At 44.3% G+C, this 27,273-nt stretch overlaps 1 protein-coding gene across 1 annotated transcript in view; it reads right to left on the bottom strand.

The window, feature by feature from the left end:
• LOC114261768 (very-long-chain aldehyde decarbonylase CER1) overlaps positions 1 to 27,273 on the bottom strand; it is a 61,732-nt gene that overhangs the window by 7,036 nt on the left and 27,423 nt on the right. Inside the window, exons 6-7 of the mRNA XM_082913632.1 lie at positions 1,820 to 1,927; positions 1,290 to 1,490 (exon numbers count right to left, since the gene is read on the bottom strand). Of these exons, the coding sequence (XP_082769758.1) occupies positions 1,290 to 1,490; positions 1,820 to 1,927 (309 nt within the window). The remainder of the gene's footprint in view (positions 1 to 1,289; positions 1,491 to 1,819; positions 1,928 to 27,273) is intronic.

Here is a 27,273-nt window from a genome sequence, read left to right as displayed (position 1 = left end):
TTACCAAAAATTACCTACTCGGCTTGAAAAACTATTGAACTCTAGAAAGATATTTAGTGACACTAACAGTTGTAAACGAGTTGAGTCAAACCGAGCTTTTATATATTTAGGCTTATTTATTAAGATTTTAACGAGTTCGAACTCGAATTCAAACTGAATGAAAGTTTAACGAACCGAAATCCATTAGCATTGTTATGTGGTACTTTCCATTAACCACAAATACATATGCTTTTTGTTGTTTCCCAACCAAACTTAAATGTAATGGATCTATTTCACTCTTAAACCAGTCACAACAAAGAAAGGTACCACGTGACATCTGTCATCACCATTTCCCAAATTTAACTACTTTGTGGACTTTTTCTTGGAGTTTTCTTAAGTGTGCAAGTGCACACCATGTGCCACTTACACAAAAAGTGTAAGTGTAAGATGTAAGTATAAGTATAAGGTGTAAGTGTAAGGTGTAAGGGTAAGGTGTAAGGTGTAAGTGGGTTGCACATGGTGTGCAACCTCAAAAAAGGTGTAAGTGTAAGGTTTAATTTTTTACAAAAGGTGTAAGTGTAAGGTGTAAGTATAAGGTATAAGGTGTAAGGTGTAAGTTGCACACCATAACCAAACCCCTTTTTCTTTGGCAAATAACTTTTAGAAGACTTACGTATAGGTCTTAATAGATGGACTTATTATTTAATAGTTTTTGTGATAATTAATAAATTTTTTCATCAAATACTATTAAAAAAAATCATTAATTGTTAATTTTCAGTACAATTTAAAAAATTTGTTACAAAAATGTTACTAATTACAAGTTTTAGTGACATTTTAAAAAAATCGTAACAAAAAATTAACTATTTTTCAACTTTCAGCGACAGTTTAAAAAATTCGTCATAGAAAAATGTCACTAATTGTAATGTTTAGCGACAATTTATAAAAATAATGACAAAAAAAAATCACTAATTGTCAATTTTTAGCGATATATGTAAAAAAAAAAAAAAATCACCATAAAAATTAATTTCAGCAATGATTTTAGTGGAACCAACTTTCAATATGATTTAATGTGTTATTAAGACCTATTGATAATTTACCCTAACTTGTAAGCCGATTTTTTAATTATTTTAGCTAGCTTCTTAGACTAAAAGCCAATAAAACGAAAAAGAAATGATATTATTTTTAAAAATGCAAATGAAGGCGAAAAAAAAAAAAAAAAAAAAGAAAAAAAAAAAGAAAAAAAAAAAGAAGAAGAAAAAGTATTGCCGAACAAAGCCTTATTGATGATGGAGGTGAGATGGGCGGCTTACCTGGATCTCTCTTTGGCATAAAGCAGAGACAATAGAATAAGCAACTTTGGATAAACAGCCTCTAAGGAGGACTTGTGTTGTTTCTTTTGGAATGCTATTCAGCACAATAGCTACTACTAGGCTACTTCCATCAACTACCTTCACGTTGAGCTGAGGGTACCTCTGTATATAAACCTCCCCATTATTGTTAAGTTCTTCACCCTACAAAAATAATTTACACAATTTATTTCCTCAACTTTAGACTTCTAAACTTTTAAAGGGTAGTGTAGTTTGATCCAAATGTTAATTTGATTTCTATTGTTTCAATTTGACTCATTTAATCCTAGTTTCAATTTGATTCTGTTCACACTATTGAGTGAAAGTTTAATTGATCAATTTTTAAAAGTATATTTATTTATTTAAATACAAAAAAAAAGGTTCCATTTTTCTCATAAAGACAAAAAAATAAAAATAAATAAATAAATAAATAAAAACATAGATTGGTCACATTATGGTTGAAAAATAATCAAGAGAGAAAAGCACCAACTTGCCTGGTTCAAAAGACCTAGACTTAACACATTAATGCCTCTTGCCTCTGCTTCTAGTATAGCGTCTTCAATCAAGCCACTGATGGCTTCTCTTTGCCGTTTAAACAAGTACTGCACCAACATATCAAAACACACACACACACACACACACACACACAAAAAAAAGAAAAAAAAAAAAAAAAAAGGATGAAGAAGAAGTATACAAAACCCAAAAATCAACAAGAAGCCTATAATTAAGGTGGGGTTTGGAATTTTTTTTTATTTTTGTTATTAAAATGGTTGTTACAAGCACTGACGCGTTTAGAAAAGGAATTTTTATTGGTATGTTCAATTTAGAAGTGTTTTAACCTAAGAAGTCCATAAATAAATTTTTTAATCCATTTAGTCCCATATATGTATAGTTTTATTCCATAAAGTCCATTTTCTTGATTTACACTATTTTCTTGGACACTTACGCCCTTATATTTAATTTTGATACCCTTATGAATATTTTTTTAACGATTAGCAATTTAATGATGTGAACATTCATATTTTAAAATTCACATTTGTAGGAATGTAAATTGGCCCGTGAGCGGCCCGACACCCGCCCGTGAGCCAGGGCGAGCTCGGCCCGTTGACAATGTAAATATTCACATTGACATGTTAAAATTCACATTAATAGGAGTGTAAAATTGGCCCCCATCCCGTGACGGCGCTAAACCCGCCCGTGGCCCATGGGCGGCCCGGGGCGGGCCCGGTCCGGCCCGTTGACAATATGAATATGCACATTGACATGTTAACATTCACATTGATAAGAGTATAAAATTGGGCCGCAGCCCATGGGCAGTCGAAAGCCCGCCCGCAGCCCGGGACGGGCCCGGCCCGACCCGTTGATAATGTGAATATTCACATTGACATGTTAACATTCACATTGATAGGAGTGTAAAATTAGCCCGCGCCTCGTAGCTGCTTGAAACCTGCCCACGGCCCGTGGGCGGGCCCGGCCCGGCCTGTTGATAATGTGAATGTTCACATTGACATGTTAACATTCACATTGATAAGAGTATAAAACTAGACAGCAGCCCAGGACGGGCCCGACTCGGCCCGACCCGACCCGTTGACAATGTGAATATTCACATTGACATGTTAACATTCACATTAATAAGAGTGTAAAATTGGCTCCCGTCCCGTGGCGGCGCGAAACCCACCCGCGGCCCATAGGCGGGCCTGGCCCGGTCCGTTGACAATGTGAATATTCACATTGACATGTTAACATTCACATTGATAAGAGTATAAAATTGGCCCGCGGCCCACGGACGGCCAAAAGCCCGCCCGCAGTCCGGGGCGGGCCCGGCCCAGCCCGTTGACAATGTGAATATTCACATTGACATGTTAACATTCACATTGATAAGAGTTTAAAATTGGCCTGCAGCCCGTGGGCGGCCCGAAGCCCGACCGCAGCCCGAGGCGGGCTTGGCCCGACCCGTGACAATGTGAATATTCACATTGACATGTTAACATGCACATTGATAGGAGTGTAAAATTAACCCGCGCCCCGTGGCTGCCCGAAACCCGTCCACGGCCCGTGGGCCGCCCGGGGCGGGACCGGCCCAGCCTGTTGACAATGTGAATATTCACATTGATAAGAGTGTACAATTGGTCCGTGACCTGTGGGCAGCCCGAAGCCCGACCTCTGGCCAAGGCAGGCCCGGCCCGTTGGCAATGTGAATATTCACATTGACATGCTAACATTCACATTGATAGGAGTGTAAAATTGGCCCGCAGCCCGTGGGCGGCCCGAAGCCCGATCGCAGCCCGTGGGCAGCCCGAAGCCCGATCGCAACCCGAGGCGGGCCTGGCCCGACCCGTGACAATGTGAATATTCACATTGACATGTTATCATTAACATTGATAAGAGTGTAAAACTTGTCCGTTGCCCGAAGCTCGCCCGCGGCCCGGGGTAGGCCCGAACCCAAACCCGGGCCACCCCGGGCCGCCCACGGGCTTCGGGCTGTAGACACCCCATTTTTGACCGTCCTCAAGACTTGGACGTCACCGTTTGAACACTCGGTGATCATCCATGATCGTGTTCGTTTGGAGTTCCCGGAGGTCTCGGCTCGCGCGCCTTGCCTCAGGATCCCCGAATCCGACTGTTTAGTGTCTGGTTTTGCACCAAACACTTTTGTTTTGTCTTAGAGGGGCAGGGAATGCCTTGTGAGACATCCCCATACACCACCGGCAGTGGCTGGAGGCCACCGGCTGGTCATTTTCTTCCATCGGCACTTTTGTTTGCCGGTCGGCATAATTTGTTGCCGGTCGGCACTGTTTTTTGCCGAAATAGCTTTTTTGGTTAGCCGACCACTGTTCCTCCACTTTATGGAGATATTTTGTGCTAGCTGTGATAGCTGGCACCAACTCTTTTCCCCTCCATACACGTGTATGGAGGGATTTCCCTCTAGCCAAGCTTGTTGAATAAGCTTTGCAAGAGGGATCCTTATAAGAGGGAGGCTTTCCTCTTGGTTCTAGGTTAGAAAAACAGAAGCAAAAATCAGTCTTGAGAGATATAGATACATATTATCTCTATACCTCTCTCCCTCTCCCTTCTTGTGTGTGTTTCTTGGCCCAAAAGGTGTGTTTTACCTTACTTTTGCACCATTACACACACCATTACACCTTAGTCCGAGATTGAGGGACTTGGGGGAGTTGTTTCTTGAGTTTTGGACTGGTTTTGATCCAAAGAAGGAGGTTAGGCCATTTGTTCTTCAAGGGTTCTTCAAGGGTGAGCATCTTCCCTTTTATTCCCCAAACTTGCATTGGTTTTCTACCTATTTTGTTTATTGTTTTGGCTCTTGTGTATAACATAAAAAAGGCTCATATTTTCCTGCTCTAACACTTTCATTAAGGTCACTTTGTGGTTAGATTTCAAACTCACCCTCTTAGGCCTTGTTTAGCCTATTTTGGTGCCATTTTGATAAGGTTTTGTTCACTTCAGCATTTTGATCTTTTGATCACCAAAAATCAGTGTATTTTAGTGTCAAAAAAGTTGGTTTGAAGTCTTGCATAGGGGAGGGACACCCCTCTCCCTTTATGGTTTTGTTTCCTTGCTTTTTGGGCTCAAGAGAATAGCATGTGTGCTTGTTGTTTCTTGGCTTCATTTCAACTTTTTTTTTTTAGGCATGTTAGGTCATATATAATCTCTGTTTTTGGACAAACTTGTGCCTCCTTGCATGCTTGTAATACTTGTTTTGTATTGTTCTACTTTGCTTAAAAGTGCACATCATGGTTAGGCCATGATTCTTGTGAGAGTTGGCTTAGTTCCATGAAGTTCTTGGTGTTGTTTTTCCATGCTTAAGGTTTATTGGTTATCCATTTAGCCATGCTTGACATGTTTGTTAGGGTTACTTTGTATTCTAGCTTAAAAGCTTTGAGCATGATGGCCTCTAGCATATATGTTTGTGATTACCCTCTTGGTTTAATATCATCTAAGGACTTTCTTTTTAGTCCAAGAATCATGCCTACATGTGTGCATGCATGGTCTTTTTCATATCCTAAGGGTGTGTCTTCCTATGCCTAAGAATGAGCCTTGATGTATTTGTTTCATGGGGTTTATTTTAGTTGCCATATTAGGAGTTTTTGGGGTCCTATCTTGCATGCATAAATTCTGTTTTTTACTTGTTTTAATCATGCCATGAATGGCCATGTTGGTGGGGGTAAGTTGTCTCCTTTAGTGCCTTAGCTTTGGGACCATAAGTTTGCTTGTTAACATGAGTTGATTGTCTATCATTTTAAGCACTTTTGGCCACTGTTTTGAGAAGGGTAAGGGCCTGCCCCTTTGCCACTTCAAGCCCTCTTGCATGCTTGCTCCATGTTTGTTGCATATTTGTTCCATTAAGCTTTGTAGCACATCAATTCCATGGTCAATTTGCTCCATGTTTGCATCATGTTTGTATCTTGTGCGCTTGGTATCATACATTTTGTCATGATAATTGCATATTGCTTGTTGTGTTTTATATCTTGGTGGCATGTTACATTTGAGGCTTGTGAGCATTACATGCATTGCATTTACTTGGTTTGGGGTGTCAAACCAAGTGCGGGAGTCAAGGACCATTCATACTTCAAGTGATGTAATGTGCCTTGATCCCCGGTCATCGGGACCTTTGACTCCAACTTGATAAGGCCCCGGTTTTCATGTTGTTTGTTGCATGCATTTTCATATCAAGTGGCAAATTCGGTCCTTTGACCCACCATGTACCATTGATGGTTCAAGGATTGAAAGTCATGCTTCTTTGAGTCCAAAATATGATAAGAAGTAGGACCATGCTTACATGTGTCCAAAAACTCCATGCTATGCACTGCCTGTCCTCTGTTTGCTGTCAAATTGTCTGTTGCAGGAAGTTTCTGCCGACCGGCAGAATTTAGTGCCGACCGGCACTATCTGGAGTGCCGATGAATCTGATAAAGTGCCGACGGGAATTTTGGAGTGCCGGTGGCAATTCTGTCTGGCCGGTGGTGCTCTGCAGGATGCAAAGAGCTTGTTCCAGTACTTTGGGAATTTTCAGAAAGACAAGGCAGTACAAACAGAGGCGACAAGAGTGTAGCACGGGTTTTCCGGGCAGGACGGATTCGAGCATGCATCATCTGCGCGCCCCAAGGCAGAGGCTGTGGCCACCCTCTTCATTCTTTTGCTTCCTTTTTTTAATTAATTAGGAAATTTTGTAATAATTTTATTTGTTCATTGTTTTGGGACTGTAATATTAATTCGAACCCTCTGAGTGAGGGTAAACATGTAATAAGTGTGGGTGAGTGTGTGTATGTCTTCCAATCCCCATTTCTTTCTTCCCTTTTATTTACCAGCTTATGATGGTAGATTAGGGCATTTTTGAAATTAGCATACCTTATGATATGCATGCGTGCATTCATGCATCTGTTAACATGCACCGGGCTCGGTACATCATGCTAACCGCATTCGTATTTTCAAATTCCAAAATTGAATACATGAATTAGTTGGTTGCATATCGTATGCCATATCTAGGTTAACCGAGCCTAACTAGAATTGCACCTTGTATGTGTTGCATTAGGAAAAATAACATGAACTAGGACACGCACATTTGCTAACTAGTTTATTGTTTTGGCACGGAGTACAATGTAAGTGGTTATGCTTTAGCATCCAACATGCGTGTGAATGTTACCATAAAAGTATGCTTGCCATGCGGCTAAGTGTTTACATGAGATAAATTGCTTGAATGCCTGTGGGTGGAGGTCAAACTGCTTAAATTGGGATAATGCGTTAAAACTATATTTGTTTTAAGCCCACTAGATGGCGGCAAAACCGTCTTTTCTAAAAAAGCACACTTGAGGGTGGCAAAACCTGCATTTTAGCCTACTTACGAGTAGCAAACCATTTTCAAAATGAACATAGAAATGTTTTGTTCCAATTTGGGCATTTTGGTCTATACTTGTTTGCTGCGCGCATAACATAGTAACCTTAGGCTAATAATTGGAATAAGAATACATAAACGTTTTCAAAACTCGATATCACGGTTAGTAGAGACCGGTCTTCGGACCGGGCGAAAGGGGGTGCTCATAGCTGACCTTCCCCGATCGTACCCAAGCTCCCAAGCCGAGACAACTCCGGTGATGACGGACATGTGGCCTTCGGCACCGAGTCAGGGTTTCCTAAATTCTCCCATTTTAAAATATTTAGGTGGCGACTCTGTATCTGGCAAAGCAGTCCATGTTTGGCACTACTTTTTCAAAAATCTGTTTCTCAAAACGATTTGCCAGATTTGGACTCTTTGGTTCAGATTAAGAACCGTGACACAAATCGAGTCCGAGCTGTAGCATTGAGGCCCCCACGCGGGCGCTGTTACAGTTTCTGGCGACTCCGCTGGGGAGATCTTAGAGAGCTTGACTCAAACTCGTGATATCTTGTTTTGATCTCATTTATGTGTTTCTTTGCATTGCATGTGCATTGGTGCGCCTAGGAACACAGTGTTTGCCATCTGCCATTCCTGAACGGTTTGCCGAAGGCTTGCCTTGTCAAGGCATGTCCATAAGGCTGACCGGCTATGGGCTCTGACAGTATGGGAACACAAACCCCGGTTTTACCGGGGCACCCTTTTTGACCATTCGACCTAGTGCATATTCGGAACCATAGTGACCATTCCAAGCTAGGACAGGTTGCTTACCCGATGCTAAGTTGCTTGAAACCGCTGCGTGCGTAGTGAAACCCTAGCTCCTGACAAAATAGGACAGGGAAACCCTACCCCAACATAGGGGTGTTTTGGCTCTCTTTACTTGCTATGTGCTTTCAAAATGTATTTCTGCAGGGAAATGAACACATCAGTTTGTAAGTTTGGGCATCAGGCCTGAGGGCATCAGTATCAGTTTTAAGAGAATCGGTTATCTGCGGGTATCAGGGTTTAGTATTGGGAATAGAGATTTTTGAGGACAGTGATCAGTATCGGGGACCCGTGTGCTCGGCTTATCGACTATGTGTTTTGAAAATCCAACTGTATATTATTTGTTTATTTTATGCTGTTGTGCTGTCCGGTTGTTGGTTTATTTATTGCTTTATTTATCTTTTTGCTAGGTAGTTTAGCATCATTGCGTCTAACCCAGTAGACATTCCCCAAGCACTCTGGATCAGAGGTCGCCGGCTCCATCGATCTGAGGATCTGATAGAAGGACAACCAGTGTACCATTCTCTACCCCCGGTTACTAAACGAAAAGCAACTAGGCAGAGGATATCGGTTCAACAGTCGGTACAAAGGGCTTCGTCTACCCCACCTGTGTACAGTAGGGATCAGGATCCCGTTTCACCCACAGAGAGAGAACGCATACCAGCAATTCAACCAGAGCAGAACAGTATGGCTAGCTTAGAGGAAATGGTGCGCCAACTTCAGGAAAGCATGAAAATGATGCAGCAAGATGCTGCCCGACAGGCAGAATTTGCCAGGCAACAGGCTACAGTTATGAGTGAGCAAGCGGATTTAATTGGGAGATTACAACAGCAAACTGGGGCATCACCTTCGCAGCAAATCCCTCCTCCATTAAGGGTTCCAATACCCGAAGAGACACCAAACGCCCGGAATGTCCAAGAAGATACAGACATCCCGACGGGGCCGGCTCCACCCCCGATTCCGCCTCAACAATCCAAGGCAACCACTCCCATTAATGTATCGGATTCTCCCTTTGAGTCTGAGATAGACCCCATGACGTTAAAAATGCACAAGCTTAAAAAGCTGTTCAAGAAATCTCAAGGTGCGAAGTCCATTCCGGACATTGGAGATGGGTACATCGACACAGCCGTGACGCTGCCAGATCGATTTAAGATGCCCCAAATTGATCGTTTTGACGGGTCTGAGGATCCCATGGTACACCTGCGATTGTTTTTAGACGTCCTAAGGCCAATGGGCCTCACCAGATTGCAGAAACTATCTTTATTCGGCCGGACCTTGTCAGGTGTGGCGTCCGCATGGTATGCCAAGTTGGGGGACGATGTCAAGAGAAACTGGGACGAGATGGCTGAGGCCTTCATCCTGTAGTACTCGTATAACACACAAATCGAGATCACGACCCGGGATCTCGAGACAACGAGGCAAGAACCCAAGGAAAGCTTCTCAGAGTTTGTAACTAGATGGCAGGCTAAGGCTTCAATGATGACCTTGAGACCCACAGACAAAGACCAGATTCGGATGATTGTGCGCAATCTTCAGCCGAAGCTGATGCAAAAGATGATTGTAGTCCCCTTTCCCACCTTTGCTGATTTGCATGAAATGGGGGTGCAGATCGAGGACGCCTTGAGACAAGGTTGGATTGATAATGATCGGGATCAACCCCGCAGAAATTTCAATCGTGGTACTAATACAGGCCCGAGTGGCGCTACGACTGCCAGGACCTCCGAAGTGAGTATGGTCACCACTAACCCTTCCCCGAGAAATACAGCAGCCACACCATTCTCCGGCGCATCCGGAAGCAATTCGCAAACAGCCAAATACCCTCCCAGAAACACCAGAACCTTCGCTCCACTTTATATGCCCCTGTCCAAAGCTTTGGGGGTTTTGATCAGAAAAGGACATCTGAAGCCCCTAGAGCAGCGGCCCTTACCTGAAAGACTACCCGCCACCCACAACCCAGCCAAATATTGTGCGTTCCACCAGCAGCATGGTCATGACACTGACCTATGCTTTCGTTTACGTCATGAGATTCAAGATCTCATTGATAATGGGGTGATTCTCCCCCCTGAGAAACCTAATGTTACCACAAATCCTCTCCCCGCACATAACCAAGTTCCACCACCCAAAAGAGTCAACTTCATCTACACTGGGGTCGCATCCTACGATCCCAGTATCTACATCACACCCTCCTACCTGCCTAAACCTAAAGTTTTCCTCCCCGATTGCACCGATTTGTGCATGACGGACATCTCCATAACCCAACCCAAGCCAGTGGTGGTGACCATCGAGAACAGGAAAGGGGTCGTCAAACCAGGGTCCGTGGAGCCTGAGAATGATGTTGGGAATGCTTACAGTCCGAATGACTATATTTCACCGGTGGGCCAGAATAGACCAAATGTCGAATTTCCAGTCGGGGGAGAGCTGTGTGTAATCCGAGGGGACAATTCAGGACAGGGAATGGATGATTTGACAGCCGTGGAAAAGGATGTTGTCAAGTCCCAATTTCATGATGACCAAGACTCAGCCATCAACTGGTATGATAATGAAGAATCAGCAGAGGCCACGGGGTGGTTAGACGATCAGCCGGATGTAATAGGGGAGTTCCAGTCAGAACAAGGCCCGGCAGGGGCAGGAATGTCAACAACGCCCGGGAGTGTCGAAAAGCAGAATACATCGCCGGAGAGCGCCGGCGTCGAGAGTTTCACTCGGGAATGGAGCATTTTAAGTACAGGGATCAGTGAACAATCTACTGCATTGACACAGTCAGAACAAGAAAGATTCGAGGATTCTGAGAGGATCAGAAAAGCAAAAGGCCACGTAGGGGTCGAAACCGCCGCAAGTACGGAAATGGAGGATGCTGTGAACATAGGGATAAAAGGTACTGTGAGTATCGGGACAGTTGTGCCAGAACCAGACAGATGCTTGTCAGTCGCAGATGGTATGTGGTGGGAAGACGACGATCTATGTCTTGCCCACACGGACGAGGATTGGAAAGGTAACCAACCAGATGATACCTGGTATATCGGCGAAGTCGATCACATGACTAGGAGTGGACGGTATTTCAAGCCTCCACACCTAGATCAACCGGAGGCGTCTGGGAAAGATAATGAAGCAGAGAAACAAAAGGAGAAGCAACTCGAAGATGAGGCCGTATTGAGACAATTGAAAAAGATACAAGCAGACATCTCCATCTGGGGACTGCTTATGGCTTCTCGAGTACATAGACAAGCTGTCCTTACAGCCATGGACAAGGCCAAGCTGTCCATAGACACCACGCCCGAGCAGCTGGTGGGATTAGTCTTTTCAGGAGGAAATTCCCCAACATTGAGTTTTTCTAACAAAGAACTGCCACCCGAGGGTGCGAACCATAACAAGCCGCTCTACATCTCTGTCGAGTGCAGAGATAAATGGATACCTGTGGTACTTGTCGACACGGGATCCGCTATCAATGTCTGCCCGGCAAGGACAGCTTATGCGATTGGTTTGAAAGTCGCGGATTTTATACCAACGGCCCAGGTGATTCGGGCGTATGATAACACAAGCCGGGAGGTAATGAGGACAGTTAAGATTCAAACAAAGGTTGGGCCAGGACAGCACGAGATAGATTTCCATGTCTTGGAGGTTCCTGCAACGTTCAACTTGCTTTTGGGACGGCCGTGGCTGCATCAGGTAAAGGCGGTCTCCTCTACCTTACATCAAGTGGTGAAATACCCCTATGGGAAGGGAGTAGCCATTGTTTTTGGAAACTCATCAATTCATCCACCACCAGAGGTGTCTACGCCTGTTCTAGAAATTGAGCATGGTATAGAAGATGTGTTCATATCAGGTTTTACCTTGGCCGAGGCTCGGGTTGTACAGAACATCATGGCAGCTAACGAAGGGGTGTATGTCAGTGCCCAAGCAGTTTATCTCATGAACAAACTCCAGCACATCCCCGGGATGGGATTAGGCAAGAGCGGTAGGAAAGGTGCCGCAGCATCGACCGAAGTGCCACATAACCCCCATATCTTTGGTTTGGGCTACCTACCCACCAAAGAGGATTGGATAAGGAAAGGAAAGGAAATGGCCGGAAGGGCCAGGGCGAAACAGATGGGGAAGCCCTTTGACTTGATGCACCAGCCCATTCGGGGGACCCTGAACGGACGTTTCGTCCGGGAGGGGGAGGACTTTCCGTTCTGTGGCTTCCCGGAGCCGTGGCTCAATGCGGAGAAGAAGCGCGTACCGGGATTTGAAATTTTCTTTGATTTACAGTTACCTGAGGATGACATCGCCGAAGGGCAGGCAGATCTATCGGCTGAGGCCGAGCAAAGTAAGGAGGTACAGTCCGAGGACGCTGAAAATGGAATGGGGGCAGCGCTGGCGTGTCTGCTGTCAGATCCTCCGATCGAACAGAGGTGCTTGGGGGATAGCTCCTCGGTATGTGTGATTGGGAATGAAGCGGCTGCGGGCCTACCATCAGCTATTTTGGATGCATCCATCGCACCTTCTCTCATCTGGCAATATGAAGAAGGCTTTTTATCAAGCAGCACCGGGTCAGGTACTGAGCCGGAATCTGATTCTACCGAATCTTGTACGTCGGAATCAGATTCCAGCTCAACTGAGTCTGAGTCCGGTATTCCCGGGGGTGATAACCCGGATGCCACAGTCCTGTCTAGATCGTCTTTTTCATTTTCTTTTGAGTCTGTTGTAACGGAAGAATCCGACGGCTCGGAAGTATTTAATGAGAACGACGTGGATGTGGTTTCGGAGTATTTTTCTGTGCCTTTGATTTATTGCTTAAATCAGGATTTTCAAAATTTTGATGAAAACGACGAGGAAGAAATTCCTCCGGTTTTGCAACGGTTAATTGATCAAGAGCAGGAAAGTTTTGTTAAACCTTTAATGGATGAAATCACTACTGTGAATGTTGGTACTGAGAAGGACCCGCGGCTGGTCCAGATCGGGTCCACGTTGTCTTCTGAGGAACGCGAGCGCTTAGTCGCTTTGTTAAAAGATTTCAAAGATGTTTTCGCGTGGTTCTACGAAGACATGCCTGGAATCGATCCTGAGATTGTACAGCACCGGATCCCTCTTGATCCCGAGGCCCGACCTGTCAAACAGAAGCTCAGGAGGATCCGCCCTGATTGGGCCATTAAGATCAAGGAAGAGGTCACCAAACAGATTGATGCAGGCTTCCTGTTGGTGTCTGAGTATCCGACTTGGTTGGCCAACATTGTTCCGGTGCCGAAGAAAGACGGCAGAATTCGGGTCTGTGTAGACTTCAGAGATTTGAAAGGGGCCAGTCCGAAGGACGACTTTCCCTTGCCACACATTGATGAACTGGTAGATTTCACGGCAGGACATGCCTTGCTTTCGTTTATGGATGGTTTCTCAGGCTATAATCAGATAGTAATGGCGCCCGAGGACCGGGAGAAGACTGCATTCACTACCCCGTGGGGTACATATTGTTATCGAGTGATGCCATTTGGGCTGAAAAACGCGGGAGCTACCTATCAGCGGGCAACAACTACGATATTGCATGATATGATCCATAAAGAGGTCAAGGTGTATGTGGACGACATGATTGTCAAGTCCAAAGAAAGAGAGGGCCACTACACCGCCTTACAAAAGTTTTTTCAAAGGATCAGAGAATTTCGGCTGCGGCTAAATCCCCAGAAGTGTACTTTTGGTGTTACAGCAGGAAAGATGCTAGGGTTTCTGATAACGCAAAGGGGCATCGAGGTCGACCCTTCCAAAATCAAGGCCATCTTAGAAATGCCACCACCAAGGACTGAAAAGGAGGTGCGAGGCTTTCTAGGTAAAGTGCAATTCATAAGGCGGTTTATCTCTAAACTAACCTTGACTTGTGAACCACTTTTTGGCCTCCTGAAGAAAGGAAAGAAATTCCAATGGGACGGCCGATGTCAAGCAGCTTTTGAGCAGATCAAAGAGTATTTACAGAACCCGCCTGTATTGTCACCGCCAGAACCGGGGAGACCGTTGATACTGTATCTTTCGGTAACTGAGACCACCATGTGCTGCATGCTCGCACAAGAGTCAGAAGACAAAGCGGAAAGGGCTATCTACTATCTGAGCAAGAAGATGCTGGATTACGAGACCCGCTATACACCACTGGAGAAGGCTTGTTTGGCCTTAGTATGGGCTACCCGAAAGCTGCGGCACTACCTGTTAGCTCACTCTGTAATGTTGGTTTCACGTTTGGATCCCATCAAATATCTTTTCGAGAAACCAGCACTTACAGGTAGGCTAGCTCGTTGGTTGCTATTGCTTTCCGAATTTGACTTGAAGTATGTAACACGCAAGTCGGTGAAAGGGAGACCGGTAGCGGAGTTCCTTGCCGACCACCCGGTTGAGGGGGATGAAGCGGTTGAGTACCTATTCCCAGATGAAGCGATTCTGCACATCGAAGATGAAACTTGGACGATGTACTTTGACGGAGCGTCAAACCAGTATGGGTATGGGATAGGGGTGTTGCTGATAGCGCCTGACGATTCCCGTATCCCTTTGGCATTCAAGCTCCAGTTCAGAGTCTCGAACAATGAAGCAGAGTATGAGGCATGTATTGCTGGTCTGGAAGCAGCCCTAGAGTTAGGGGTAAGACGGCTGGACGTCATTGGGGACTCGAATCTTGTTGTATCTCAAGCAAAAGGAGACTGGAAGGTCAAGGAGGAAAGGATGATAATTTACCACCAAACCTTGGATTTGTTAATTCCTCGGTTCGAGAAACTAAATTTCACCCACCTCGTAAGAGAGAACAACAGGTTTGCAGATTCGTTAGCAACTCTATCTTCCATGATAGACATCCCGTCGGGAGTCCGGATGCGTCCAGTCATCATTGATCAGAAGTTTGCGCCAGCATACGAGTCAGTTTCCGCCATAGATGAGGCCCAAGACGACAACCCCTGGTATTACGATATTTGGAACTTCTTGGAAAAGGAGACGTATCCGATAGGGGCAAGCGCCAAGGATAAAAGGGCCATTAGAAGAATGGCTATTCAGTTCATCATCTGCGGAGGTAAGCTGTACAAAAGAGGTCATCTGGGAATGCATAAGCTCTGTGTAGAAGTTGAAGAGTCGAAGCGCCTAATGGAGGCCATCCATGGAGGAGAGTGCGGTGCACACATGAATGGAGTAATGTTGGCCAGAAAGATCCTTAGACAGGGCTATTACTGGTCGACCATGGAAGAGGATTGTATCGGCTTTGTTCGGCGATGCCACAAATGCCAGATCCATGCGAACCGTATGAATGTCCCACCATCCAAGTTGTACAACATGACTTCCCCGTGGCCGTTTTCCGTATGGGGGATCGATGTAATTGGAGCTGTTACCCCGAAGGGATCGAACGGACATGAGTATATCCTCGTAGCGATAGATTATTTCACAAAGTGGGTCGAGGCCCAATCATACGCGGTGTTGAAAGCGTCGCACGTCGCAAAGTTCATCAGGAACAACATCATTTGTCGCTACGGGGTGCCAAATGAGATCATCTCGGATAATGGGTCCCACTTTAAGAAAGAAGTGGTCGAATTGTTGGAAAAGTATAACGTGGCTTTTCATAAGTCATCTACGTATCGGCCGCAAACCAATGGAGCAGTTGAGGCCGCCAACAAGAACATCAAACATATACTGCGGAAAATGGTGGAGACCTATCGAGATTGGCCAGATAAGTTGCCGTTTGCTCTGTGGGGCTACAGGACTTCGATTAGAACCTCCACCGGGGCAACTCCGTATTCGTTAGTTTATGGAATGGAGGCTGTTCTACCTATTGAAATTGAAGTTCCGTCTTTACGGGTATTGGCCGAATGTCAGATAGCTGAGGCAGATTGGCAGCAGAGCAGGTTCGAGGAACTAATGCTCTTTGATGAAAGAAGACTGAAAGCACTGTACCACGTTCAGAGTTATCAGCGCAGGATCGCTCGGGCTTTTAACAAGAAGGTTAAGTCCAGAAATCTAAAGGAAGGGGATTTGGTACTCAAAGACAACCGAGCTCCCATCCACGACCCGAGGGGCAAGTTCAGACCCAATTGGACTGGTCCCTACATCATCAAAGCTATCTGGTCAGGCGGAGCTGTGGTTCTGATGGACTTAGATGGTTTAGAATTCTCTCAACTGATCAATATGGACAAGTTGAAGAAATACTACCCTTGAGAGGCTCGCTAGGCCGAAAACCCGAAAGGGCGACCTAGGCAAAAGTTAGAGCACAAAAAAATTAGAAAATATAAAAACTGAGCTCGCAAGGTTGAAAACCCGCAAAGGGCGGCCTTGGCAAAAGTTAGAACGCAAAAGGAGAGTGAAAATACTCGAGCGAACCTAAGCCGGAACTACGTAAGGCTTGATTCCCATGTTTGGGATACGTAGGCAGCTTCATCCTGAAGTTCAGCCATAACACTTCCCCGATCAACTTTGTCCATTTGATCATCTCAGCCATCTTTGTCCATCAGCATTCGTTGGAATCTCCGGTGCAGTGCCACTCAGACTAGGGGCAACTTTCCGTTGCTATGCGGTGCTACGAGGCTCTTCAGACTAGGGGCAACTTTCCAGTTGCAGGAATCTGGGGTTGTGCATCTCGAGAGACAGATCTCAGGCGTGTCCAGTTCTGATCCACATCAAAAATATCTTTGAAAAGTTTTAATATAAGCTGACTTTGTTCAAATAATCTTTTTACAACTTTGACCATTTTTGGACCAAGGTGGAAAATTTTCAGTGCCACAACTTTCAATTTCATTGATTTCAAAACAGAGTCCTCCTGCTCTTACAGACAATTGAAGTTGCTTTTTATTACATTCAGAAAAGAAAACTTGAAAGTACTAATAAAGCAATGAATCTAGGGCATGGTCAAATCAGGTGTTCCTGCGCCCCCTCCCAGAGCTGGTCGAAGCTTCTGATGCCAAGCTGGGCCCGATCTGTGCTTCTTCATTGAGCCAATCTATGCACTCGTCAGACAAAGTGCCACTAAAAGTAGGAGCGGGGGCCAGGAGTTCTCTCATCCTCCACGCAGTGGCCTGCCAAGCAAGTTGCGCACCCCGGGCTGGGAATGCAGCAGGATACTCTATCCCCTCTGGCGGGCAGGTCTGATCATGGCCAAATTGGCGTCGAATCCGAAATGGGAAATAGAATACACAATGAGTGAGACCGACCAGTTGAATCCCAGTCTGTCGAGGCATATTGTAACTCATTGCCGGAAGGTTCAACCAAGGGCACCGCCAAGCAATACGGTCTGCGGACAAGTGGCACATCCAAGCGAACCACCATTCCTCATCCAAGGCATTAACTAGACGATGCCGGAAGAAGTAACCGCGAGCTGAATATGCTGGGCAGGAGTCCACAACCTGCAATTTATCCATCAACCACACCTGGGGAGGGATTGAAAAATGAGAGATTAAAGAATAGAGAGATGTACGAGGAGAGAAAAGTGAGAATGGGGTTTTGTGAGAAAAGACTGAGCTCGAGGGCCGAGTGATGTGAGCAATACAGAAATGCGAGATTGGGTGGGAAATATTACCTGTAGCAGTAGTGGACTCTCTGCCAACCTAGTCGTCTCATGACGGTAAAAGGCGTCTAAGCCCATTAGTGTCTCGGCCAGAACCATGGCAATACAGCTCTTGCCCTCTCTCAAGCCTTGGGCAACCTCAATCAGCCGGACACTAGCCCCTCCAGAGCCCGAAATGAACAGGAAATGAGACAGCATGCACAAGCAGAGGGCATGTCGCCGGAAGCCTTGCCAGTGATGGTTGCTGCGATTACCAGCATCAGAAAATTGATTGGCCAAACTCGGAATGTCTAACATCCCGTCGCCCATCAAAGACCGAGCATCGCGCATGCTGAGTCCACACATGCGCCCTAAGGATTGGACATGGCCAAAATTAAGTTGGGGTAGGAGCTCCTCGTCGCGCTCGGACTCCATTAAGGCTCGGAAATCTTCGAAGGTAGGACACATCTCTTGCCCGGCGAAGCTAAAGACATGTGTCACCGGATTCCAAAATCTTGCCGCGGCGTGAAGAAACGGGAGATGCAACGGGGTACGACCCAGAGTGAATAGTGCATTTATGCCGAAACCCCGGAAATTCACCTTTTCCGAGCCATCCAAGCTAGTAATCCAAGCTGTGAGATTTTGAGCAAGAAACTCTTCCATTGGAGCAAATCAGTGTAAAAATGAGGAAAACTACGAAGCTGGGATCTTTTGTAGGAGATAAGGTTGAGTGGGGGGACAGGTGTCAACATTCTGGTGGTTCCCCTCGTTTAGTGCCGACCGGCCAGAAATATATGCCGACCGGCATAAAAATATGCCGACCGGCCATTTCAGTTTGCCGACAAAACAGACATACGGCCGGTAGCCACTCCTTGCAGCCGGTGGTTCCTATACCGTGCCGGTGGGCTTCCTCCCTGGTTTCCTGAGCTGTTTAGGCTAAGAATTGGGGAACTTCACCACCTCCAAATCCCCCCCGGCGATAAACTCTTGCGAAGCCACGCCCGTCTGCTTATCGAGTTTTGAACATTTGCTTATCGAGTTGTATTTCGCTCTCTTGTAGCTCTCGGTTCGTTTATCGAGTTGTATTCACACTTGTTTGGTTGTGTCATAGCTTTGTTTTGCTTATCGAGTTGTAAGTCGGTTCACTACCTGATTATTACGATGGCAACTTTCCAAAATGAGTTCAATTTCGTTCACATTGTGGTGTGAAACCCTGCGATGCGATGCACAGAAGATCCACAAATGCAACATCTTTTGAATAAAACAATTCGTTTCGTTCCCCATCGTATGTTTTGCAAAGTGTGCGAATTTTGAGAAAGAAAATAAACCTGCCTGAGGCAGTGCAATGTGCTTAAACTACTAGTAAAAAAGGGAAATAAAACGTAGAATGGCAGGGTAGCCAAGTATCAGAACTGATACCGGTGAAACTCCCCTTGCGGTTAACGCACCTTCCGCGTCTTTGTTCGGGTCAGCCGCGTTGTGGGACGCCCTCACAATACGGAAATCACACCTTTTGAAACGTGAACCTTTGAGTTGACCTCAGGCCACAACTTCTGCAAGCAACGCTCGATGCGTACGAAGAATGTCCCGCCCCGTATCCTTTTCGTGCTTTGTGAGCCCCGCGAATTGTTTCGATTATGCTGTGTAATAGTACGTTCCTTTACTTGCGTAGACCGCATGTTTAATTTCAATACTAGCGTAGACCGCATATTTTGATTGCGTAGACCGCACGTTCAATTTCATTACCTGCGTAGACCGCATGTTTTACCTGCGTAGACCGCATGTTTAATTTTCATTACCTGCGTAGACCGCATGTTTTGATTGCGTAGACCGCATGTCTTGATTGCGTAGACCGCATGTTTAATTTCAATACTAGCGTAGACCGCATGCTTGGATTGCGTAGATCGCATGTTAAATTTCATTACCTGCGTAGACCGCATGTTTTACCTGCGTAGACCGCATGTTTAATTTTCATTACCTGCGTAGACCGCATGTTTTGATTGCGTAGACCGCATGTCTTGATTGCGTAGACCGCATGCTTAATTCCATTACCTGCGTAGACCGCATATTTTGATTGCGTAGACCGCACGTTCAATTTCATTACCTGCGTAGACCGCATGTTTTACCTGCGTAGACCGCATGTTTAATTTTCATTACCTGCGTAGACCGCATGTTTTGATTGCATAGACCGCATGTCTTGATTGCGTAGACCGCATGCTTAATTCCATTACCTGCGTAGACCGCATATTTTGATTGCGTAGACCGCACGTTCAATTTCATTACTTGCGTAGACCGCATGTCTTGATTGCGTAGACCGCATGTTTAATTTCATTACTGCGTAGACCGCATGTTTTGATTGCGTAGACCGCATGCTTAATTTCACTACTTGCGTAGACCGCATGCTTAATTTCATTACTTGCGTAGACCGCATGTCTTGATTGCGTAGACCGCATGTTTAATTTCATTACCTGCGTAGACCGCATGTCTTGATTGCGTAGACCGCATGCTTAATTCCATTACCTGCGTAGACCGCATGTTTTGATTGCGTAGACCGCTTGTTTGTTTCGTCACCTGCGTAGACCGCGTGCTTACGATCAATTTCGTCACCGGCGTAGACCGCTTGCTCCGCTTGCCTATTCGTATTTCAATATGCATTGTCATGCTCTCTACTTACTTTGCGCTGTCACGCATTTCGAGTACGCCACTATTCCTGCATTGTCGTGCATTTTGCTAACCATATTGTACCTGTTAAGTTTGTTTTCTTTTCAGGCACGATATTGTATGTACGGTTCATTTGAGGCTGGCGCAACCAGACGAACCGGACAGGTATTGTATCTCCCGAGTGAGACATATTGAGAATTCCATAATTCTCTTACATCCTTTCTGCATTATAGTGTAGTTTGATATGCTAGCTTAAAACTGTCGCATGTATGCTTCGTTACAGCTTTCCTTGCATGATCATAAGTATGCTCGGCTTCGTGCATTGTCTTGCATTTTGCCCCTGCCTCCGGGCACATATCTTATTTGTCTTGTTTGTTTGCCTGAGTTTTCGGCCTTGTCAAAAATGGGTCGTCTTTGGGCTTTGACATTCACTCCCGTCATTGTTATGACTTTCGAGTTCTGTCAAAGAGGGGCAACTGTAGACACCCCATTTTTGACCGTCCTCAAGACTTGGACGTCACCGTTTGAACACTCGGTGATCATCCATGATCGTGTTCGTTTGGAGTTCCCGGAGGTCTCGGCTCGCGCGCCTTGCCTCAGGATCCCCGAATCCGACTGTTTAGTGTCTGGTTTTGCACCAAACACTTTTGTTTTGTCTTAGAGGGGCAGGGAATGCCTTGTGAGACATCCCCATACACCACCGGCAGTGGCTGGAGGCCACCGGCTGGTCATTTTCTTCCATCGGCACTTTTGTTTGCCGGTCGGCACACTTTATTGCCGGTCGGCATAATTTGTTGCCGGTCGGCACTGTTTTTTGCCGAAATAGCTTTTTTGGGCAGCCGACCACTGTTCCTCCACTTTATGGAGATATTTTGTGCCAGCTGTGATAGCTGGCACCAACTCCTTTCCCCTCCATACACGTGTATGGAGGGATTTCCCTCTAGCCAAGCTTGTTGAATAAGCTTTGCAAGAGGGATCCTTATAAGAGGGAGGCTTTCCTCTTGGTTCTAGGTTAGAAAAACAGAAGCAAAAATCAGTCTTGAGAGATATAGATACATATTATCTCTATACCTCTCTCCCTCTCCCTTCTTGTGTGTGTTTCTTGGCCCAAAAGGTGTGTTTTACCTTACTTTTGCACCATTACACACACCATTACACCTTAGTCCGAGATTGAGGGACTTGGGGGAGTTGTTTCTTGAGTTTTGGACTGGTTTTGATCCAAAGAAGGAGGTTAGGCCATTTGTTCTTCAAGGGTTCTTCAAGGGTGAGCATCTTCCCTTTTATTCCCCAAACTTGCATTGGTTTTCTACCTATTTTGTTTATTGTTTTGGCTCTTGTGTATAACATAAAAAAGGCTCATATTTTCCTGCTCTAACACTTTCATTAAGGTCACTTTGTGGTTAGATTGCAAACTCACCCTCTTAGGCCTTGTTTAGCCTATTTTGGTGCCATTTTGATAAGGTTTTGTTCACTTCAGCATTTTGATCTTTTGATCACCAAAAATCAGTGTATTTTAGTGTCAAAAAAGTTGGTTTGAAGTCTTGCATAGGGGAGGGACACCCCTCTCCCTTTATGGTTTTGTTTCCTTGCTTTTTGGGCTCAAGAGAATAGCATGTGTGCTTGTTGTTTCTTGGCTTCATTTCAACTTTTTTTTTTTAGGCATGTTAGGTCATATATAATCTCTGTTTTTGGACAAACTTGTGCCTCCTTGCATGCTTGTAATACTTGTTTTGTATTGTTCTACTTTGCTTAAAAGTGCACATCATGGTTAGGCCATGATTCTTGTGAGAGTTGGCTTAGTTCCATGAAGTTCTTGGTGTTGTTTTTCCATGCTTAAGGTTTATTGGTTATCCATTTAGCCATGCTTGACATGTTTGTTAGGGTTACTTTGTATTCTAGCTTAAAAGCTTTGAGCATGATGGCCTCTAGCATATATGTTTGTGATTACCCTCTTGGTTTAATATCATCTAAGGACTTTCTTTTTAGTCCAAGAATCATGCCTACATGTGTGCATGCATGGTCTTTTTCATATCCTAAGGGTGTGTCTTCCTATGCCTAAGAATGAGCCTTGATGTATTTGTTTCATGGGGTTTATTTTAGTTGCCATATTAGGAGTTTTTGGGGTCCTATCTTGCATGCATAAATTCTGTTTTTTACTTGTTTTAATCATGCCATGAATGGCCATGTTGGTGGGGGTAAGTTGTCTCCTTTAGTGCCTTAGCTTTGGGACCATAAGTTTGCTTGTTAACATGAGTTGATTGTCTATCATTTTAAGCACTTTTGGCCACTGTTTTGAGAAGGGTAAGGGCCTGCCCCTTTGCCACTTCAAGCCCTCTTGCATGCTTGCTCCATGTTTGTTGCATATTTGTTCCATTAAGCTTTGTAGCACATCAATTCCATGGTCAATTTGCTCCATGTTTGCATCATGTTTGTATCTTGTGCGCTTGGTATCATACATTTTGTCATGATAATTTGCATATTGCTTGTTGTGTTTTATATCTTGGTGGCATGTTACATTTGAGGCTTGTGAGCATTACATGCATTGCATTTACTTGGTTTGGGGTGTCAAACCAAGTGCGGGAGTCAAGGACCATTCATACTTCAAGTGATGTAATGTGCCTTGATCCCCGGTCATCGGGACCTTTGACTCCAACTTGATAAGGCCCCGGTTTTCATGTTGTTTGTTGCATGCATTTTCATATCAAGTGGCAAATTCGGTCCTTTGACCCACCATGTACCATTGATGGTTCAAGGATTGAAGGTCATGCTTCTTTGAGTCCAAAATATGATAAGAAGTAGGACCATGCTTACATGTGTCCAAAAACTCCATGCTATGCACTGCCTGTCCTCTGTTTGCTGTCAAATTGTCTGTTGCAGGAAGTTTCTGCCGACCGGCAGAATTTAGTGCCGACCGGCACTATCTGGAGTGCCGATGAATCTGATAAAGTGCCGACGGGAATTTTGGAGTGCCGGTGGCAATTCTGTCTAGCCGGTGGTGCTCTGCAGGATGCAAAGAGCTTGTTCCAGTACTTTGGGAATTTTCAGAAAGACAAGGCAGTACAAACAGAGGCGACAAGAGTGTAGCACGAGTTTTCCGGGCAGGACGGATTCGAGCATGCATCATCTGCGCGCCCCGAGGCAGAGGCTGTGGCCACCCTCTTCATTCTTTTGCTTCCTTTTTTTAATTAATTAGGAAATTTTGTAATAATTTTATTTGTTCATTGTTTTGGGACTGTAATATTAATTCGAACCCTCTGAGTGAGGGTAAACATGTAATAAGTGTGGGTGAGTGTGTGTATGTCTTCCAATCCCCATTTCTTTCTTCCCTTTTATTTACCAGCTTATGATGGTAGATTAGGGCATTTTTGAAATTAGCATACCTTATGATATGCATGCGTGCATTCATGCATCTGTTAACATGCACCGGGCTCGGTACATCATGCTAACCGCATTCGTATTTTCAAATTCCAAAATTGAATACATGAATTAGTTGGTTGCATATCGTATGCCATATCTAGGTTAACCGGGCCTAACTAGAATTGCACCTTGTATGTGTTGCATTAGGCAAAATAACATGAACTAGGACACGCACATTTGCTAACTAGTTTATTGTTTTGGCACGGAGTACAATGTAAGTGGTTATGCTTTAGCATCCAACATGCGTGTGAATGTTACCATAAAAGTATGCTTGCCATGCGGCTAAGTGTTTACATGAGATAAATTGCTTGAATGCCTGTGGGTGGAGGTCAAACTGCTTAAATTGGGATAATGCGTTAAAACTATATTTGTTTTAAGCCCACTAGATGGCGGCAAAACCGTCTTTTCTAAAAAAGCACACTTGAGGGTGGCAAAACCTGCATTTTAGCCTACTTACGAGTAGCAAACCATTTTCAAAATGAACATAGAAATGTTTTGTTCCAATTTGGGCATTTTAGTCTATACTTGTTTGCTGCGCGCATAACATAGTAACCTTAGGCTAATAATTGGAATAAGAATACATAAACGTTTTCAAAACTCGATATCACGGTTAGTAGAGGCCGGTCTTCGGACCGGGCGAAAGGGGGTGCTCATAGCTGACCTTCCCCGATCGTACCCAAGCTCCCGAGCCGAGACAACTCCGGTGATGACGGACATGTGGCCTTCGGCACCGAGTCAGGGTTTCCTAAATTCTCCCATTTTAAAATATTTAGGTGGCGACTCTGTATCTGGCAAAGCAGTCCATGTTTGGCACTACTTTTTCAAAAATCTGTTTCTCAAAACGATTTGCCAGATTTGGACTCTTTGGTTCAGATTAAGAACCGTGACACAAATCGAGTCCGAGCTGTAGCATTGAGACCCCCACGCGGGCGCTGTTACACGGGCCGCCCATGGAACGCGAGTCAATTTTACACTCTTATCAATGTGAATGTTAACATGTCAATGTGAATATTCACATTGTCAACAGGCCGGGCCGGGCATGCCTCGGGCCGCCCACGGGCCGTAGGCGTGTTTTGGGCAGCCATGAGGCACGGGCTAATGTTACACTCTTATCAATGTGAACGTTAACATGTCAATGTGAATATTCACGTTGTCAACGGGCCGGGCCCGTGTCGGCTCGGGGCCGGGCTTCGGGCTGCCCACGGGTCACGGGCTAATTTTACACTCTTATCAATGTTAATGTTAATATGTCAATGTGAATATTCACATTGTCAACGAGCCGGGCCGGGCCCGCCCTAGGCAGCGGGCGGACTTCGGGCCGCCCACGGGCCACGGGCCAATTTTACACTCCTATCAATGTGAATGTTAATATGTCAATGTGAATATTCACATTGTCAACGGGCCGGACCGGGCTCTCCTCGGGCCGCCCATGGGACGTGAGTCAATTTTACACTCTTATCAATGTGAATGTTAATATGTCAATGTGAATATTCACATTGTCAACAGGCCGGGTCGGCCCCGCCCGGGGCCGCCCACGGGCCGTGGGCTAGTTTCGAGCAGCCACGGGGCGCGAGTTAATTTTATACTCTTATCAATGTGAATGTTAACATGTCAATGTGAATATTTGCATTATCAACGGGTCGGGCCGGGCCCGCCCAGGGCAGCCCACGAGCCACAGGCGGGTTTCGGGTCGGCCACAGGCCGCGGGCTAATTTTACATTCCTATCAATGTGAATGTTAACATGTCAATGTAAATATTCACATTGTCAACGGGCCAGGCCGGGCCCGCCCCAACCCGGGCCCCGGCTTTGGGCTGCCCACGGGTCATGGGCCAATTTTACACTCTTGTCAATGTTAATGTTAATGTTAATATGTCAATGTGAATATTCATATTGTGAACAGGCCGGCCCGAGCCCGCCCCGGGCGACGGGCTGGTTTCAGGCCGCCCACGGGCCGCAGGCCAATTTTACACTCTTATCAATGTGAATGTTAACTTGTCAATGTGAATATTTATATTATCAACGGGCCGGGTCGGGCCTATTTTTTTGGCTTGTGGGCCGGCCCGGCCCGACTAGAATTTTTCCGGGCACCCACGAGGATCGACATGAGCCGGGCCCCTACACATTGACGATATAAACATTTATATTGACGGTGTGAACATTCACATTAAAGATATTTTGGTAATTATGTCACCCATAGGACTTATTGAAACATAAGAAAATAATGTGAACTAAATGGAACATAAGTAGATGAAAAGGGTATTTTGGTCTTCTTATCTCAAATTGGACCTAATGGAATAGTCAAAAAGAATATGGGTTGGATGGAATAAAACTCTTAGAAAATGGATTTATCAAAAAAGCTCCCTTTAAAAAATGCTAAAAAAAATAAAAATATAAAAATTTGTTATTGGGAAAACGCCCTCCAAATAAACAAAGTGGCCTTTAAACAAGCAAGATTTTTTTTTGGTTTGTGATAGAGAAAAAGGAGAAATTATTCAATACTCCCGGAGCACCACGTGTCCATATTCTAAACCAATCACCAATTAGTTAGTCTTATGTTATCCCCCCATCTCCAACATAAATCGTGGGCCCTTGTGTTTCTCCACTAATCAAAACCTTATGGAGTACCACGTATCCATACTCCGGGAGTATTGAATAATCACCCGAGAAAAAGTGGCTATATTAAGCCACTGTTAAATTAAAAAAGCCACTCTTTTTTTTCTTTTTTAATTGTCAAAATTTTATTTTTCCAGTTTGTCTTGGATAGAATAATATAAAAAGTTAAAAAAAAAATCAAAATAAGCACAAAAAAAAAAAAAAAGTCCACTATTTTTTGCTTATTTTTATTTTTTCTAGACTTTTTGATAATTTTTAATTTTTCAGTTTGTCTCGTCGAGTTAAATTTAGAAGTCTAAATATTTTTGAATTTTTTTTTAAAAAATCACTAAAGAAAATAAGTAATAAAAAAAAAAAACTACCAAAATAAGCAAACCCCAAACAGATAGAAATAAGCAGTTTTTTTGCCTTTTGACTTATTCACAAAATCATTTGAGAAGATAGAAATAAGCAAGCTTTTTTTCTTTTTTCAAAATTATTTTAATATGTTGTCACATTACTTGAAAAATTGTAAATTGACCATATTACCCTAATGCAATACATATATATATATATATATTTTTTTGGGGGGGGGGGCTTATTCACACACATGAGGGTATTTTAGTAATTTTCTTGGCTTATTTTCAACTTTTGAAATGATTTTTTGAGTTCAAATAAGCTGGCTTTTGACTTTTTGAAAATAAGCCAAAAACAAGCTTTTTCTTTCGTCTCTAAAAAGGCCTAAATCTGCATGACTTAAATATCTCAAAAGTTTCAATGCATAAGATTCCGACTACATTTAAGTGTGAAAAGATTAAACCCATAACATCAAATTCACATTGGAACAATTTTACTATGGCCACAACTTGTCTCTATTCCCTTTTTGTAGACTATACTGTATTTGTTTGGATTTGTAAGATCTATCATGAGTTTTGTTTTGATAATTCAAATATTCATTTTTTAGATCACAACGTATACACCATCCATTAAAAAAAAAAAAAGAGATCAATCCAATAATCGTAATCATGTTAGTTCATCGCATTTATTTGCAAAAAAAATGAAAGACAAATATTAATTAAAAATAAACCATCTATTTTTTGAAAAACAAATGTAATATACTAACGTCATTATATTTATTTGATCAACTCAATTTTTTTA

Source organism: Camellia sinensis, chromosome 2 (assembly GCF_055761805.1).
Source record: "Camellia sinensis isolate YWXY chromosome 2, ASM5576180v1, whole genome shotgun sequence".
Taxonomy (NCBI): Eukaryota; Viridiplantae; Streptophyta; class Magnoliopsida; order Ericales; family Theaceae; genus Camellia; species Camellia sinensis.
The sequence above is the reverse complement of the archived record's forward strand: the minus strand, read 5'-3'. Positions and strand labels throughout refer to the sequence as shown.